The sequence below is a fragment of the Diadema setosum genome, chromosome 8, assembly GCF_964275005.1.
Source record: "Diadema setosum chromosome 8, eeDiaSeto1, whole genome shotgun sequence".
In the NCBI taxonomy this organism is placed as follows: domain Eukaryota; kingdom Metazoa; phylum Echinodermata; class Echinoidea; order Diadematoida; family Diadematidae; genus Diadema; species Diadema setosum.
Genome location: NC_092692.1, coordinates 35,325,124 through 35,342,158, shown reverse-complemented (window position 1 = coordinate 35,342,158; position 17,035 = coordinate 35,325,124). Strand labels below are relative to the sequence as shown.

General features: G+C 37.3%; 1 protein-coding gene across 1 annotated transcript; it reads right to left on the bottom strand.

The window, feature by feature from the left end:
* Window positions 1-3,212: 3,212 nt before the first annotated feature.
* LOC140231408 (cytosolic Fe-S cluster assembly factor nubp1-B-like) lies at window positions 3,213-16,459 on the bottom strand. Its single transcript, XM_072311534.1, has 10 exons — window positions 16,318-16,459; window positions 15,241-15,342; window positions 13,466-13,599; window positions 12,595-12,696; window positions 10,592-10,682; window positions 10,074-10,228; window positions 8,732-8,842; window positions 8,119-8,221; window positions 7,052-7,135; window positions 3,213-5,050 (listed from the first exon to the last, which is right to left on the bottom strand). The coding sequence occupies exons 1-10, from the start codon at window positions 16,346-16,348 to the stop codon at window positions 4,998-5,000; spliced, it is 966 nt and encodes a 321-aa protein (XP_072167635.1). The 5' UTR covers window positions 16,349-16,459; the 3' UTR covers window positions 3,213-4,997.
* Between the last annotated feature and the right edge of the window lie 576 nt (window positions 16,460-17,035).

The window sequence follows — 17,035 nt, the reverse complement described above, 5'->3', positions numbered from 1 at the left end:
TACATTGTAGTCTGCGACCCTGAGGCAGCAGTATTTATCCTACGCCATCTGGAGTGAAGTTTCCACCTTTCGTCTTTTAGGGATAATTTATTGGAATGAGGATGAGTTGCATGATGATGTGTTCCCCGCTACATGCTTGTATGTGGTGTTATGTATTCTCTTATGTGTGGTTCAGGAGTATAGGGTAGATTGGGCATCTGGTGGTGGTACATGTTGTTGTTTTTTGTCATCCAAGTCTCTTTTATCATGTTACATTTGTAGAAGTTGTCACATCGACATCCAGCTTGCGGAAAAAATTAATTTATGACATGTTTCAACTCAGTACTTGTCACGATATTTGAAGCTGATGAATGATCCTAGATTATTCCAATGGTTTGGAAGTGTCGAACCCCTCCGATATAGTAGGACCATGTGAAATATATGAACCCGCATGCATTTTCAGTCATTTGCTCACAAAATTACACCATGCGATTTCATAGCTGATTTTCTGATCGATGAATGTTTAGAAGCACTCTTTCAAAGTTGTCCTTTTCTTTGTGTGTAGACCTACATATTGTAGAATTTCTTGAACAAGCAAATATGAAGAAACTATGAGCTTACAGGACTAGAAAATTACTTTAATTATGGGTTTGTGTTATATCTGTGTTCTTATGAGTCTGCTATGTAAATCTTCTTCCAACATCAGTCTCGTAGTAAATGTAATTATAATTTAATTTATGGTCCAGGTATGAATACACGTACCTGATACCTATATCATGTCCTAGTTCTGCTACAGGTTCTAGGAAGCTCCATTGGGCTTTACAACCTGGGCCCCGTTTTATCAAAAGATAAAATCGATTTTAAATATCCTTACCGCACAGGCTGCCATGGACTTACCGTTGAAATCAACTTTATAATCAATTTTAATTCTTCATAAAACAGGGCCCTGGTGTGACAGTTTACTTTCATTTGCAAGATATGATGCCAGCATGTGCTGAATTTGAAAATACATCCAAACGGGCAAGCTGCATGTTGATCATACTATATCCTCATACATACATGCAATCCATATATTATGATGTTACATTTGACATTCCACAGTCCAAGTCTGAGAATGCTAGCCATTGAGACATTAGATGGAGTGGTTACCTATTGTAATAAAAAAACAAACAAAACAAAAACAAAACAAAACTAGAAATAATCCCTGCCAGTTATGTATCCCTTTGAGTACAGTCCATTCCTAAGCTACTTTTTGAAGTAAGAACATGGACCTACCTATTTGTTGTACCTCCATGGTAAGAACAAGTTTTAGGTTTTGTATTGTAGTTGAATACTATAGTGCTTATTCTTTGAGAGCCAGATTGTGTGAATTTACCATGTTGTGCAATGTTAGAAGTACTTGTTTTATTTGTCAGCCATCTAGATGTGACACGATCTAGTGGACAGTTTTCATTACAAAGTGTTACCATACGACATCATATTTTAGTGGACATTTTTTTTTCTTTGTTACAAGGTGAATATGACTTATTTTACTTGCATTGCCCTTTGTCATACCATAATGCTTTAAGATTGTTGGAATGGTTATTTATAGGGATCATTTCACCATTTCATTTCACTTTTAGCATTGCCAGCAATCAGAATGCTTGGTTCAGTGTTTGTTTGTATCTTAAAACTTTCAAATTTACTATTTTTAAAATTAGTCTTATGTTTCATTGTTTTTAGTGAAAAAAAAAAATGAAACTGTTCAATTTTGTCAAGATCAAGAACCAGTAAAAAAAAAAAAATTATAACAAATGATGTATAAAAGTCTTGAAATCAGGCACAATTCAGAAATTCAATAGATTTTCTGTAATACTTTTTAGTTCAGCCGTTTTAAATCACCTTTCAAAAAAACTTCTATTTGGGAATTGTAAGTTTGTTTTTTAGTTACTAAATTTTTTAAAGCTTTGTCTACTTTTGATAGCCATTTACTTTGAAATAGTCCTCTTTGTACTTACACAGGGAAAATGAGAATAATGCGCCTGCCAAGATTAGCATTCAGTTAATTCGGTGATGAGATTAGAGAGGTACATTTTCTCATTTTTTAAAAGCTTCAGTGAAGTGCTAATGTACCTTGAAGTCAGTGTGGGGATATTGGACAACTGTGTTGGGTAATGTGGCAAGAGTGTGTGAGAGGAGTTAGCTGTAAGAGCTAAAAAGAGTTAAAAATGGAGGATTGGTAATGATGATGTGTGCATGGCGTACATGTGGTCAGATTTATTAGGCTGTCATTTTGTATGCATGTGTATGTGTGAATAAGGGGGAGGGGAGGGAAGTTAACACGCGCACACAAAATACTTTTGCAGGACAGTGAATATTAAGACAAATTGGGTCACTGCAATCAAAGGAGGATTAGGCTGGGCTAAGCGGTTAGTCCAAGGGATTATGAGAAAGATTAGGAAATTTGTGGTTGCTCTCTCTGAGATGGTCCAACTGTGGCAGGGGAAAAAGAGTTTTGTGCTTGGTCTCCTAGTTACGATTCTTGCTCTTATTTATGGCATTTCACAATGCTGTTACAAAGCTGTAAACATGTACAACTCTACTTCCAATCGTTATTTATTTATTCATAATCCTGAATGAGTATAACTTTCTATCGTGTACAATAATGCATTTTACACAAAATGGAGGAGTTTTTGGATTGTGTCTATTTGATACATGTATACAGTTTTGTGAAATTATTTTTGCTGTTCATTTTACCTGAATCATGTAAGATTTTTGTCATACCAAGCAGCATTCCTTTGTGAAACATGATGTCGCATTCAGTATGTGATTGATGTCGTAAGTCTTTTTGTTTTTATTTTACCTACTGGTAATGCCCTTTCTTCATGTATGGAGTGTAGGGAGAATGTTGATTATGAGAAGCCATTTGTAAATAGTTGGTTTTGATGCATGCTAACAGTGCATCATGTAATTGGTGCTTTGCCTTTATGGTAGGAACTACAGCCGAACTGAAACGAGTAAAACTTGGTGAAATGGGATTTGTGGCCATCGTATACTACCCTGTACTCAATCTGTTCTCTGACTCAACATTGCATGGACCCATTTTCTGTTGTTCTTGTTGCTTATTTGATGTTTTATCCAATCAGCAGATAAGACTGACTCAAAGTGAACTACATTAATTTTGTCACTACATGTATCCGGGGAAAAAAAAGCAAACAAACAAAAACCACAACAAAACAACAAGAATTTGGCAACAATCATCATATTTATTGCCACTGACATAGATTTAGATGCTTGTCAGCTTGTTTACAAAGACATTTCCAGAAAGACTTGCTTTCTTGTGGATTTTATAATTGTAATTGTGTCAGAATTTGTCTCGATGTTATTGTGAAAGGCTGGAACACATCACAGACAGACACGCATTGTCGAATGTCTTGCTAGCTTGCTGCCATGGTATTGGAAACAGTTCTGTTGTTTTGGGGGTAAGATCTGCACGGAAGTCATGTCATGAATGTTGGTACAAAGGTTGTACAGTGGAACTTTCTTACACTGAGCTGTTTTGGGACTACATAAGTACTGACATTTCGTTAGGTATGTCGTTATATCAAGGATAATAACTTAAGAATATAAAAGGCATGAGATCAGCAAATTACCCTGTATCGGGTTTTTCGCTATATCCGACCTTATGACGAGGTTCCCCCAACATTATCTGCCAAGTTGTGCTAGTTTCTTTCTCCATGTATACCTCTTTTGTCATCCCTGTTCGTCTGACATCCCATGTACAGGGGAACCTCGTTATAACACTGACCTAAACTTAAAGCATCGGGACAAATTACCTTGTTATATTGGGTCTCTCGCTGTATCAGGGTACAAGAGGAAAGAAATGTACAGAGTTCATACCTTCAAAATCACATTATTATTGGTACACCGTATAGGTGACCTCTTTTTAACAAAGTTCCACTGTTTAAACACAACAACACAGTTGCTCCCTGCAAAAAGGTCACTGATGAAAGCAAAAATGCCATCACAGACCTTCTTGCATTGATTTGACAAGTATTTTTATCAATGGAAAAACCAATTGACATGCTTAAATTTCATTGATTTGTGCATGAACAGTTAATATTATGTTGTGATAGATTCTATCATTTCCTGTAAAGAAAAAAATACATGTTTATGTAAATTAAATTAAAAATACATTAGCGTTCATCTGTCTTTATTTTCTGTTTGTACAAATTTACTCATAATAACATGTAAAAGGACCTAAGTGTGTGTGCGTGAGTGTACAGGTCACGATGGATTCATTAGTAGAAACATGACTTTTCAACACATTACAGTACATGATATTCCTCTACATTATTATTACAGTGGAAACTTGATATAAAGAGATTTGATATTACAGAACACCCAATATAATAAACTAAGTAACCCAGTCCCAAAGATTTTTTTTTTCTTTATTTTGTATTATTTGTTGACAACTGATGTAACAAAATATCTGATATAACAAACAAAATTTTCAAAAGTTTTCTTTGTTATAACAAATTTTTACTCTATTATTACACAAGAAACTTGACATAACGCGAAGGTTGGGACTGAGCAGTTTTCCTCGTTATAGCTGATATCTCGTTATATCAGTCAGCATAAAGAAAAAAACATCATGACACTAATTTGCATATGTGAGACTAAATACCATGTATCATGTTTCAATTAATGCCGATAACCTTGCAATGTGTGTGTGAGAGAATTACATTGTAATCCACTATTACATCATATATTTCTTTAACATGATCCTCTCATCTCACACAAAGTTTTGTGTCTGCATTGGTAATAAAGTTCTTCTGTGACCAGCTTGTCCATCGATGGAGATCCAGCACATTCTGGCCTCAGTAGCTTCAGCTGGTCACAGACAAGTCCACGAGTACTGACCAGGCCAGACTAAATATTAAGTATTTGATAGTCTCTTTTGTTTCATTGAATTTGTTGATGTAAAGAGCTCCAGTTCTTGGCGAGTCACTGAGGTGAATTGAGATGATCTCGAGTCATCACGTGCAGTCCATGGTGACCTCTTCTCCCTTGGTGCAGTGTGATCTTATTCCTAATGGATGAATAACAAATAGAGAAATTATGACATTTTGATCATAAATCAAACAAAGTCGTGATCAGAATATTATACTGGTGAAATAAAGTTTGGAATGCATTTTTAAATTAAACCATTAAACCATGAATTGAGTGTATAAATGCATTATTTTGTCACCATATGACAAAAATTAGGAAATGGCTTGACTACCTTCTCTTTACTTTGTAGCTAGAAGAGTGTTGGTTTTCCAAGTTGGTGATGAATAAAGACACACACACAAAATAACAAAAACAAATATGCTAGAAACTTCCTCTACAACACTGATGCTGCAAGGTAGAAATTACATGTAATGCAAACATCAGCCATCATCTAGGTACAAGTTGGGTCAAGGTGTAACATGGCAAATTTACATTACCACACCTCATGGACATTGCTGCTGATATGTTAACCCTATTCTAACTGGGGGTCAAATTGACACCCCCCTCGATGTTTCGCGCCATGATTCCGCAACGCGCAAAGATTTTGCCACGTCGTTTCATGACTTTTTTCATTCGAGTCTCCCGCATATTTTGAGACCAAATTTGCGACGTCCGGGTACACCGTTCTGAAGTTATGCAATGTTTTGCATATGCATGTCAACCCGAAAAATGCTTGAATTCATGATTTCGTGTGCAAATCCAATGCAAACTGTGTTTTTTTTGTTTAATTGATATAAATTAGATTATTTCAACTTTTAACCATTGAAATAAATCAATTCTAATGTAGATAAGCTTGAAAAAGTGCCTCCAACAAATTTTGGCAAAAAAACAATAGAAAACAAAAGATCGAAAAAACAATAAAATACATAAGAAATTAACAAAACAATAAAAAACAAAAGAAAATGATTTTGATTGCACTATTTTTTTACTAGAAAATTGTTTGATGTGTCTTGAGGAACTCTGACACAAAAATTTAATAATCCTTCAGTCTTTTTGATGGAGTTATAGGTGAAAATATGATTTCATGCGTTAATTTGCATAATTAATTTATTAAAAAATATGAAATCAAAATTTTTCTATTGCATGACCATGTAATCTTGTAGTTGACATCCGGCTCTATGTTCAGGCAAAATTTTGCGGCGATCGCACGATCGGCGGCCGAGATCTGAAGGGGGGGTCAAATTGACCCCCCCCCCCCAGTAAAAACTTGGTCTCAAATAGCCCAGTTAGAATAGGGTTAACCCATTGAGGATGGACTGATTTTTCTACAACATGCATTTCCCATAGACACCTGACCGAGCATTCTTGGGACTCAACCTCAAAGGGCCTCACTGGGTTAAAGATGTAGTCTCAAAACATTGAGGTGCCAGTTCATAATGGCAGTTTAAATCAGAACCATGGCGTACACATACTCCATGAACTACAAAAGATGCAAAAACAGACGTTCCCTGCACAGAGCTTGTCTGTTGATGTAACAGGCAGTGTCAAGTTCATTTAATGTGGTCACAATATGCAAGATTCACAGACTAGACTTAAACTACGTGTACCAATGTTAGTTCTGGCACACAGGTCAGGCAGACGAAAGAAGGACTGTAGAGTACACCTAATTGGGTACCAGTGCATAGTTTATTCCTGTGAGTTTAATACGAGAAAATTTATGAGAAAATTTATGCCGCATGTAGAGGGTTCAGCACAGGGTACTGTATACACCACACATTGTATATTCGTGAGATTTTTATTTTGTAAAAATGTCAGGAGGTAACAACTCGCAAAAAATTGAACTTGCTCATTATACTGCATATACAGTATTTAAAAACGTAACATACACACTATACTGTAAAAGTCCATATTTTCACGCTGAGTGGTTCAAATACACATTCCGGTTTCTTGAATTCGCGCTGCACGATTGTCAATCCATTCAAAATGAGCAGAGAAAATTGTGAAGATATTTTCGCTGGTTTAAGAATTGAGCCAAATGTGCAAAAGTTAATGCACCATGGAAATTTGTGCATTTACAGTAGTAGACTTCATTCCTACTTACTCTGAATGATGTCCAAGTATGCTTGTGTGGCCGGTGAGTCTGGGACCTCCTCGAAGAACGACTTGCCTTCATCACAGCATTTGCCTGAAGGAGAGAAATGATGGGAGCAGATGGGGGATGAGACATTAACAGTATAACATACATGAATGAATGACCTACTAGGTACACATTATTTACAATGTAATTATTAGATGAATCTGGCATCTTATAGGTCACATTTATTATTATCATTATTATCATCATCATCATCATCATCATTATCATTATTATCATTATTATTATCATCATCATCATCATCATCATCATCATTATCATTATTATTATGCTGTTGGACAGTGCCTGTGGCAGGGTCTCGATTTCTAAGCCTTGACCAAGTCTGTCACCATGTTCCTCAGCAGGGACCTGTACTCTCACTGACCCAGTACCTGCTGTAACTGCCTGAAACAACACCATGTCAAACCCGGTTCAATGACATTTGCTCCTGTGACAATTGCTCCTATGAGATATTTGCACGCTAAGCCGAACAAAATTTCTGCCCACAAATATAGCCCACTCCATATTGTAATCCACGTATCAACCCCAAGTCCTTGGAGAAAATAAGACTGAAGCAATTGTCACAGGATCAATTACTTTTTTTTCCATCTTACCAAAGGTGGGACCCACCTTTTACTACTGAACGACTTTGTTCTTGGATTATTCAGCCATTTCATAACCACTTTTCATCAAATAAATTTTGAATTCCTCTTAGAATTGTGTGCTCTTTCATATTTCATATGAGGTTTCTTATTACCTCACAAAAAAGTTGGAAACCTGAAACTCCATCTCACCCAACGGTATACTGTCTCTTCAAATGACAAAGAATACAATTCTGACATATTACCAGAGAAACATTCTGATGAATATCTTGTATTACTAAAGACTGAAAAGACTTGTATTTATGTCCATATGATGCAACTGATCATAGCATGAATACGGTAGGTTCTTCATCAGTGTAAACTCTACCTAAAAGACTCAAAAGACATGATTCATGAATTCATTTTGCACTTGCTGGACAGAATCGCTCATACCTATTCTTGGATCCAGTGGAAGTTTTCCCAGGAAGGGAATTTTGAGGTCTTCACACATCTTGGTGGCTCCACCCGTCGTTGGAGGAAAGATCTGGGACTCTTTCTGGTGGTGTTGAAACAGATAAATGGAGAAAGTAGCAAGACATGAAATACCAGTATATAAACAAGAAAAGCACTCAGCGAATGTACACATCCGCCAAGCAGCTAATTTCCACCCACACACACATGCTGAATATTGCCCAAATTCCCAATATAAAAGCCTTTTGTTTACCGGTATGTCATCAGCTTCCAGCTGCATGGCACCTCGCATGAGCAGAGCACGCGCTTTACAGCACATATGCAAATGATAAAAAATCCTTCAAAAATCCACATAAATTCCCAGATCACTATCAAAATTTAGTCATCTGATCATGGTGTCATCAACTTTTTCTGCACGTTTCATTCAAATACGTTTAGTGCTAATAATCAATATCTATATACCCATCAAATTCAGGGACATTCCAAATAAAACAGATTTGTATGGAATTACCTTAAAAAAGTGTTTGTCTCAGCCAGACTTTTCTGAAATATCTTTATAAAATGAGAAATAGCTCCTGATAGCTGGGATACCTACCTTGCACTTTGGACAAACAAATCCGCTCATGTTTTCCACCACTCCTATGATCGGGACGTTGACCTTCCGACAGAAGTTGATCTCCTTCCTCACGTCCATCAGGGAGACTTCCTACAATATGGTTACGAGAAAAAAATGTTATCAATGACTCCCCTGAGCATTGCTTCTTTCATTTCACTTCATTTATTAAGTTTCCACATGAATCATACAGTGTTGTATTTACAACATCCATCCATGACAATGTAAAGTAACACACAAATTGTATTCAAAGTTATAAGTTCAGTATAATTATACAAATAGCATTTACATGGCACAAAATGAATTGAAATCATTAACAAGTACATTACATTCAAAATCATTAGCAAGTACATTACATCCATAACGGATAAATAAAATTGTGCCTGGTGGGAACCTACATAGAAGTAGATGCTTGTGAGAGTAGGTTCCTCGAAAGAAAGTCAAACATTGGCTGTTACACTCACACACACACTCTGCACGCACGCAAAAGCACCTGGACAAGCGTGTGTGCAGTCACATGCACACACCTTTGCCAAGATGTTGCACTTGACTTTACAATATCAGCCAGCACTGATTGAAAAAAAAAATGTAGCAGTAACATGTACAAGATCACAAAAACAACCCTGCTCCAAATGTCAGATTTCCATGTTTCAGTTCCCATACAGAGCTCAACATTAGCGATGGCTTGGTGGTCCTGGGCCAATGAAAATTGATGTCTGGCCACCAAATTTCTATAAAGGTTATTGTAACACCAGAAAATTTTGCGTGCAAGAAAAATTTTTGTGAATTTTGCGAGGAGCCAAGATTTGCAGAATTAAAATGCATGCAAAAGTTCTTGTCTACACTATATGCATTGAATGCCAGTGGCAATTCACCCAAATTTCATGCCATGAAAAAGGCTTTGCCTCCAATTTGCGATAATTTCATGCCAGAAAAAATTTTTATTTTACAATATCTTTTAGTGGCCTAATCTGCCAGCTAAATTTCAATATGAATTCTGATATTTCCCTTCATTTCAGGTCACCACATTTCTTCTTTTTTTTTTCTAGTTTCAAATATTTCATTGGCCCTAGCCCAAACAGGCCACAAGAGAAAACAGTTACCCCTGTAATACCAAGCCCTGCCATATATATGTGTTCAAAAGTACATTTTCACACACACTAGGAATGGAAAAACTCAAACAATCAAACATACGAGCACTAGATACTGTTGTCATTGTTACTTGTCCACAGGAACGAGTGTTTCCTACAAGTTTCTTGCAACCCCAACCAGTGCCGTAAGCAGTTCTGTCCTATCAAAGAGGGAAACGGTGACAACCACTGACCTGAGGGGTGGTCACGATGACCGCTCCATCCACTCCTGCCCCCTTCAGGTACTGGACGATGGACAAGTGTTCGTCCGAGGTGCCAGGGGGTGTGTCCACCACCAGATAGTCCACATCGCCCCAGTCCACATCCCTCAGGAACTGCTTGATCAGACCTTAGTAGGAAAGAGGAACAATATGCAGAAGTTTGAGCATTTCTATCCAAACAGCTATCTAATCTAGCATATTTCATAGGCAGTGTGAACAGTGTATGAAGTCTCAGAGAAATGTAGGTCCCATTCTCTTCTAAAGTTATTGCAGTCAAGCTTTGTTCCCTAACAACGCAGCCTGTGCAGCCTACAAAGAAAGATAGAGGTGAACCCCATTATATAAAAACACAGATACAATGAGATTTCATCAGAACGGGATCATTTACTGGTAAATCTGTCATTATTTTCTTTATCTAGTTTGTCCATTTAAAAACAATTTACTGCATGTGGGGGGGGGGGGGATGATAAAGAAAACATGACTGAGCTCACCATTTTTCTTGGGACCTCTCCAGATGATTGCATCATTTGGACTGCTGAGCAGGAATCCAACAGACATCACACCTAGATTATCATCCACATACTGCAAAGGGAATGCAAGTAAATCGATCATGAAAGCCTGAGCCATTTCTCAGTCAGACTGTCAATCAAGAGTCAATCCAGGGCCCGTGGTTCAGGTTCCCTGGCTGTGGCAGTTGTGCACCAGGGCATGGCACTTCACATAAGGTGCGTTCGAGTGCTCTCCTGAAGTGAACTGTATCATACCATACCCACTCCGGAGGAGCGCTCTAACGCTCCTAAAGTGTACTGTACCGTACTGTACCATGCCAAAAGTGGATCAATTCCCGATGTGCTCCAAAAGGGTACCATACGCGTACCAAAAGTTCGCACGTCAGAATGTATATCATGCACATACGTCATAATGCAAAGAGTTCATTCTCTTTGTTCGAGACAGCTGTAAGTAGTTCAAGCGCGCCACATGAATGACCCTTTTGCTACAAAATGCGTGACCTCTTCTAAAAACAACACACGAGGTATGCTTTCTCAACAGAATGCTCGAAAGCTCCATCTGGCACAGTAGAGTACGGTACGCTTTAGTTCAGTTCGCTTTGGTTCACTTTAGAGTGTTCGAATGCACCCATACTGCCCTACTTTGGCAAAAGGAAGCAAGTGACAATAGTGACATTTCTCGTAAAAGAGCAAAATGTGTCTGTCATTTACACTGACGTCAATGGACTATCACGATATCTTATCCAACATATCTCTTAGTAGGATGAGCGTTTCTGCATGAAATTTGGCCTGGAAGAAGAGCTCATTATGTTAATTTATGAAAACATCAATAACTCAAATTCGGATGGTATGTCACTTGCTTCCTTTTGCCAAAGTAGGGAAGCATAGTCTCTCAGATAGGACTTACAGGATTGGTCCTGTGTTTCTTGCTCACAAGCATCCATTGCTTCTTCAGCAGCCATGTGACACAAATCACAATTTACAAATCCTAATCAAAATCAAAATCAAAGCCCTCAACAGCTCCGCTTTTAAGATTCAATAAATTTGAAGTTTAAATCAATTTTGAAATACATTTTGACCTAATTCAATTTCATAGAGAGAAAAATTTTAATTGTGGCAAATATAAAAATGATTTATTGAGCTTATTTCAAGGTCTTTAAAAAGTGGCATGTTTCTATGTAAATATTCTATTAACATTTTGTTGAAAGCATGCATTTAACAAAACTTCTGCCCTATCCTTTTGCCTCATCCAGATGTGATGGAAATCATAAAAATTATATCACCTGATTTGTTTCATTTTCATCTGAGAGGATGGCTGGATAGCCCATATTCAGCTGCAATACATGTAGCTGGCATCCCATGGGATCCAATTGGATGTGAAACAGGAACACTACATTGTAATATATTCCTACTGTGTGGACCCCTATGGAAACCAGCTCTGCTGATCATACAGGGTGTTCCACCCCATGAAGTGGCAATAAATTCAAATCAAATCAAATCACTGTACGTTTCCAATTATTGTTTTCTTTACATGCATTATTTTTGTCACTGAAGAAAGGGAGATCTATGTTTATATATTATCATTCTATTGTGAAAAACAAAATAAATTTGAACCAATAAGAACTGAACCAGGTTAAACACTCTGCACTTTGCGATGAATGAATGAAGCGGGATCTTTCACATGCAGGAATTGTGACTTTTCACACACAGGAACTCCATTTTACATCCTTTCTGAGGGACAGAATGTTTTGCCTCTTCCTCCAGAGGACAGTATTGCTAGACACAACATTGCTCAGTGGGACTCGTGAATCGAACAGGGGTCCTTTGGATTGTGAGGCAGACACGCTACCGACTGAGCTGACTCACCTTGTGGCCAGCAGGTCACACCCCCCCCCCCCCCCCCCCCCCCCCGGGACAAAAAAAAAAAAGTAAAAATGAGAAAGAAAGGGAGATGATATCATGTCATCATGGTGCCCTAAACTCACCACTGGAGACCACCCAGAGCCACTCTGGTGGACCTGTTCATTGTTCAGTCCCATGATTCTTGGAATAGAAGGACCGCAGATGTCAATGTCCAAGACAGCAACCTTGGAGTGAGCAGGAGGAAAAGTGAAACAGAAAGAGCTTGATATCTTAGCTGCATTTCTTGCTGATGCGGAATATTATGAGCACACAGCATACACTTACAATGTCCTATTTCATGATAGGCCGACATTTCATAGGATTATTTGCAAGAGCAATTAATGCATCAAGTGTATGAATTTCAACTATTAGGGAGGAAACTATTTAGATAGAAAATTCTACATGCTCACCAGCACAACAAATTTCATTACTTTCAATTGGCATTTGAGATCGATAAATCAAGCTGAAATGAAATTTGTATAATCAAAGTTAAGCAGGTAATGCAAATATATATGTGGTGTCAACAATTTGAGGAACACAGATGAGATGCAATGGAAAATATTAATGTTTTCTTGGATCCTTTCAAGCAAACAGTAAACACTAACAGGCACCCTGCAACTTACTCCACCATTATTTTTACAGGATCTGTACATCCAGATTAAAATGTATGTGGTGTGCTCTAAATGTTGCCAATAAAAATTGAAAGTTTCTGACTTGTCTAGCCATCAATAACATTCCACATTGCCCATGGCTACATGTATGCCAAGAGACAGAAATAATAATTACTTTTCTCCTACATCTCGCTTTGAAAGAGCTCCTATAGCGTTCATGAAGAAATGCTTCTGTTGCTATTTTCAACTAGCACCATGCACAGAAGTGTCAGTTGTTAATATTTTTGTAGTAGTAGGCTGGTATACATGCTGAAGCTTTTTAACATCTGTGCATGTATTTTACCTGTGTGTCTTCATCTCGAGCCATCCCTCTGGCAAGGTGGGAAGTGAAAGTGCTCTTGCCAACTCCTCCCTTCCCAGACAATACGAGCAGTTTGTGTTTGACGGAGGACATCCTCTCTTTGATTTCATCAACAGCTGCAAGATGAAAATTATGCAAGATGAATCAAGCATAATTGGGGGGATCGGGCTTTTTCATATATGTGACCGTGCACCTCAAAACGAACATAAAGTCGCACACACTAATTTTGCGTGAGGACAGAAAATAAGTGAAATGGGTCAACTTAGCCGAACTTGACTTTTTCGTATTTTCTGAAAGAGCGGGTCTTCTTTTACATTATGCTAAAATTTGGTATCATAAATCGGAGAGGAAAGTGTGTTTTTTAGCAGTTTATCTCGAACATTTTTGGTAGAATAGTGTGATTAGGTGTGTCTTTAGAATCACTTTTTCATTTCTGAAAAACCTTGTCCACACTCTTCACTTTCAACTCTAATAACTTTTGAAAGGAGAGTGCTACTGCTTTGAAAGTTGGCGTTGATTATGGAAAGAATGTGTTAATGAGGCATGCTTAATTTCAGCTTAATCTGATAATCCCTTCATTGTTGTTACTCTGGTGGTTTATTTCCTGTTTTTTGTCCCATTCATCGCACAGCCAGCACGGTTTGGTAAAGATTAAGCGCTTGAATAGACACTGTACTTCAGAGCCTCTTTTCTCAGTTCACACTTTTTCTGAGTTTGTGCTTTCTTTCCAATATTTAGATAGGTTAGGAGAGTCTATTTGATTTGAGTTATACATCATTTTAAAGCTTAAAGTCTGCTCTTTCAGAATATGGTCTTAACTAGAAATTCATGTCTGGCGACTTTTTGTTTGTTTTGAGGTGCAGGGTCACATATGGGCCCAAAACTATGGAATGGCCTACCAAAATCTCTTAGAGAAGCATCTTCCATTGATGGTTTCAAAAAGAATCTCAAGACATATATTTTCAATTTAAATTAACAATATTGTATACCTGTATGTATAGTATGTGTACGTACATTGTAGGCCTATTGTTTGTTGGTTTATTGTCTTAGTTTCTGTGATACTGTTGTAACGTGACACAATATGTACTCTGTTCTATAGCGCCTTGAGTATCTTTTTTAGGTAGAAATGTGCGCTTTATAAGAGTCTCACTATTATTATTATTATTATTATTCCCGTATCCGTCATGTCCACAAAGGCAGCCATTAAATAGCAATTATATGCACATGCAGACAGTCCGTTATGGGAAGGGAAAACTTGGAGGGGATTCTTATTTGTGCATTCTTTGTAAAGAGCATTAATTGTCTCATCAATGACTGTAAGGAGTTCTGTTATCCACTGTTCAAAATGTTTCATTGCAATATAGAAATGTTCACGCATGCAAAGGCAAACACATTGACACACCCATTATAGAACAGAAGATAAGTGAACACACATTTTTGATGTGCAAATAAAGAACCAATCTAAGAACTTGAAAGTTTGAAACACATATGAATGTTTCATGAACATGAACCTTGTTTGATCTATTCACTCTTTAATCCACAAAGAAGAATCTCCCATGTTTAAAATGAGGTGTCATCCGAAAGTGGTACCATGCAATAGCTTCTACTTCAAAATGTTTTAACTGTACTAGATCCAAAAGTGGTGCCATGCAATTGCTTATTCTTCAAAATGTTTTAACTGTTATTGATCCACAGCTGTTGCTGCGGACATACACCGTACTGTAATGGTGATTTTCTGAATATGAATTCTAGCTCACCTGGATCAATGGTGGGAGTGGCACTGCTACAGATGTTCTGGTTTGGACATCCCTGGCAGGCCGACGCTTTTCCAGCATCCTCACTCCCAGTACCTGGGCAATCTGTGGCAACAGTGCATGATATTGTCCATCAGAAACAAGAATTGCATATTAATCTGTACTCACTCAAATGCTTAATAAGAGTTCAATTGTTCAAATTCTTGGGAAAATATGATGGGATTTAATACGATTACCTACGTGACAGACAGGCAAAGTTAACATTTTCTCATATGACTACATAATGTTGTTAAAAAGATGTTTGTAAACTAGGTTTGATCAGTGTACAAAGTAAAGTGAAAAAAAAAAAGAAGAAAGATGTTGTTTGGGCCACTCTGATTCTTATTAAAGTTCATTCAGGACATTTACAATCCAATCAATATAATTGATGATTTAATGTCAGTGTAACCTATCGCATGACCTACATCATACACATGAGATATGAAAATGATTCCTCCCCCTTGGTTCAATTAACACAGTGCACTGATTTACAACCATATTTTTATAAATTGAATTTGAACATGTTTAATTATAAATGGCATAAATTTGGTCATGATTATGTAATCGGATATTAAACACGTTAAACAGGAATAGACACTACAATGTGGGCATTTGTATAGTTAGGTAGAACTCTAACTAGAATACATTAATGAGTGTAAAATTAAAAGAAGAAAAATAACTGGAAATGTCTCAAACTATTACATTTTTACACCCGGAAGGGAGCACTGCATGCTGGAGAAAATAAATTAAAAACAGTGGGCTGAACATTCAGCACAGTTCTGACTCGACTTGGATGGTAGCTAGTAGATTCAATGTGTGAGCTACCACATTAAGACTGACCCGAGTCACATACAATTGTAATAAAAACCTATACGCAGTACAGCAGTTATGGATTCTACTGTAAACTAACGTGTTCTGTAACCATTTTTATCAACAGATACGTGCACAGCAGCAAACACAAAGAATAATACACGGGACTAAGCTGACTACCACCATTCCAATCAGTGATTAAGCAGTATACATTTTTGGGGCAAAACTTACGTTCTGGAGCATTTTCGGGTACGTCAGCCATTGTTACTTCTGTTTCTAGCCAATATAGGTCTTTAACGACAAATTATACGAAATAAGATGACTAACTACTCCACGGATATGTGTTTTCAGCCCAGGTGGCCTGTGGTGACCAGTGACGGGTCAACGAATACTAGTGCTGTAAAACCTGCCTTCCTGTGGCTGTGCATAGGGTGCATGCACTGCACTTTGCGATTGCGCAACACAAGTTATACATACAGTATATCTACACCGACCTCCTATTGCGGAGGAAAACAAAGAATTCAAATGTTATATTGACGGGAGGATCATATCAACAGCAAACAGTCCTTATTCCAAGATTCTTGTGTTTGTTCAGTATGTTTAACACTATCAGCTGCTTTTAGAATCTAGTTTCTGTCACAGTCTTATTTCACCGGTTGAAATTGCTTGTCTAATAACGGATTTCTTTTATGGAAAAAATGGATGGAAAGATGACATTATTTGGAATTCATCTTCGCGACGAAAATGATGATTGTAAGGATTTTTTTAAACAATATCTTGTAATATCATATGATATAGTTAATTTTATTTTGCATTTTCTCTATATGTCATATAGATGTATACTAACTTTGAGAAAAAAAAAACACAAAAAACCCCAAAACAAAACAAACCAGGGATGTTTGTTAATTACTAAGCCTTCACTGTTCCTTTTTTTTTAATCTTGCCATAT

What these genes read in the sequence shown, in the direction of transcription:
- LOC140231408 (XM_072311534.1), bottom strand. Translation starts at nt 16,348, where the DNA reads ATGGCTGACGTACCCGAAAATGCTCCAGAAC. An exon ending in CTCGAGATGAAGACACACAG is followed by an intron (nt 12,697 to 13,465) that starts GTAAAATACATG and finishes GCTCACTCCAAG; the next exon opens with GTTGCTGTCTTGGACATTGA. An exon ending in ATACTTGGACATCATTCAGA is followed by an intron (nt 5,051 to 7,051) that starts GTAAGTAGGAAT and finishes TTCATCCATTAG; the next exon opens with GAATAAGATCACACTGCACC.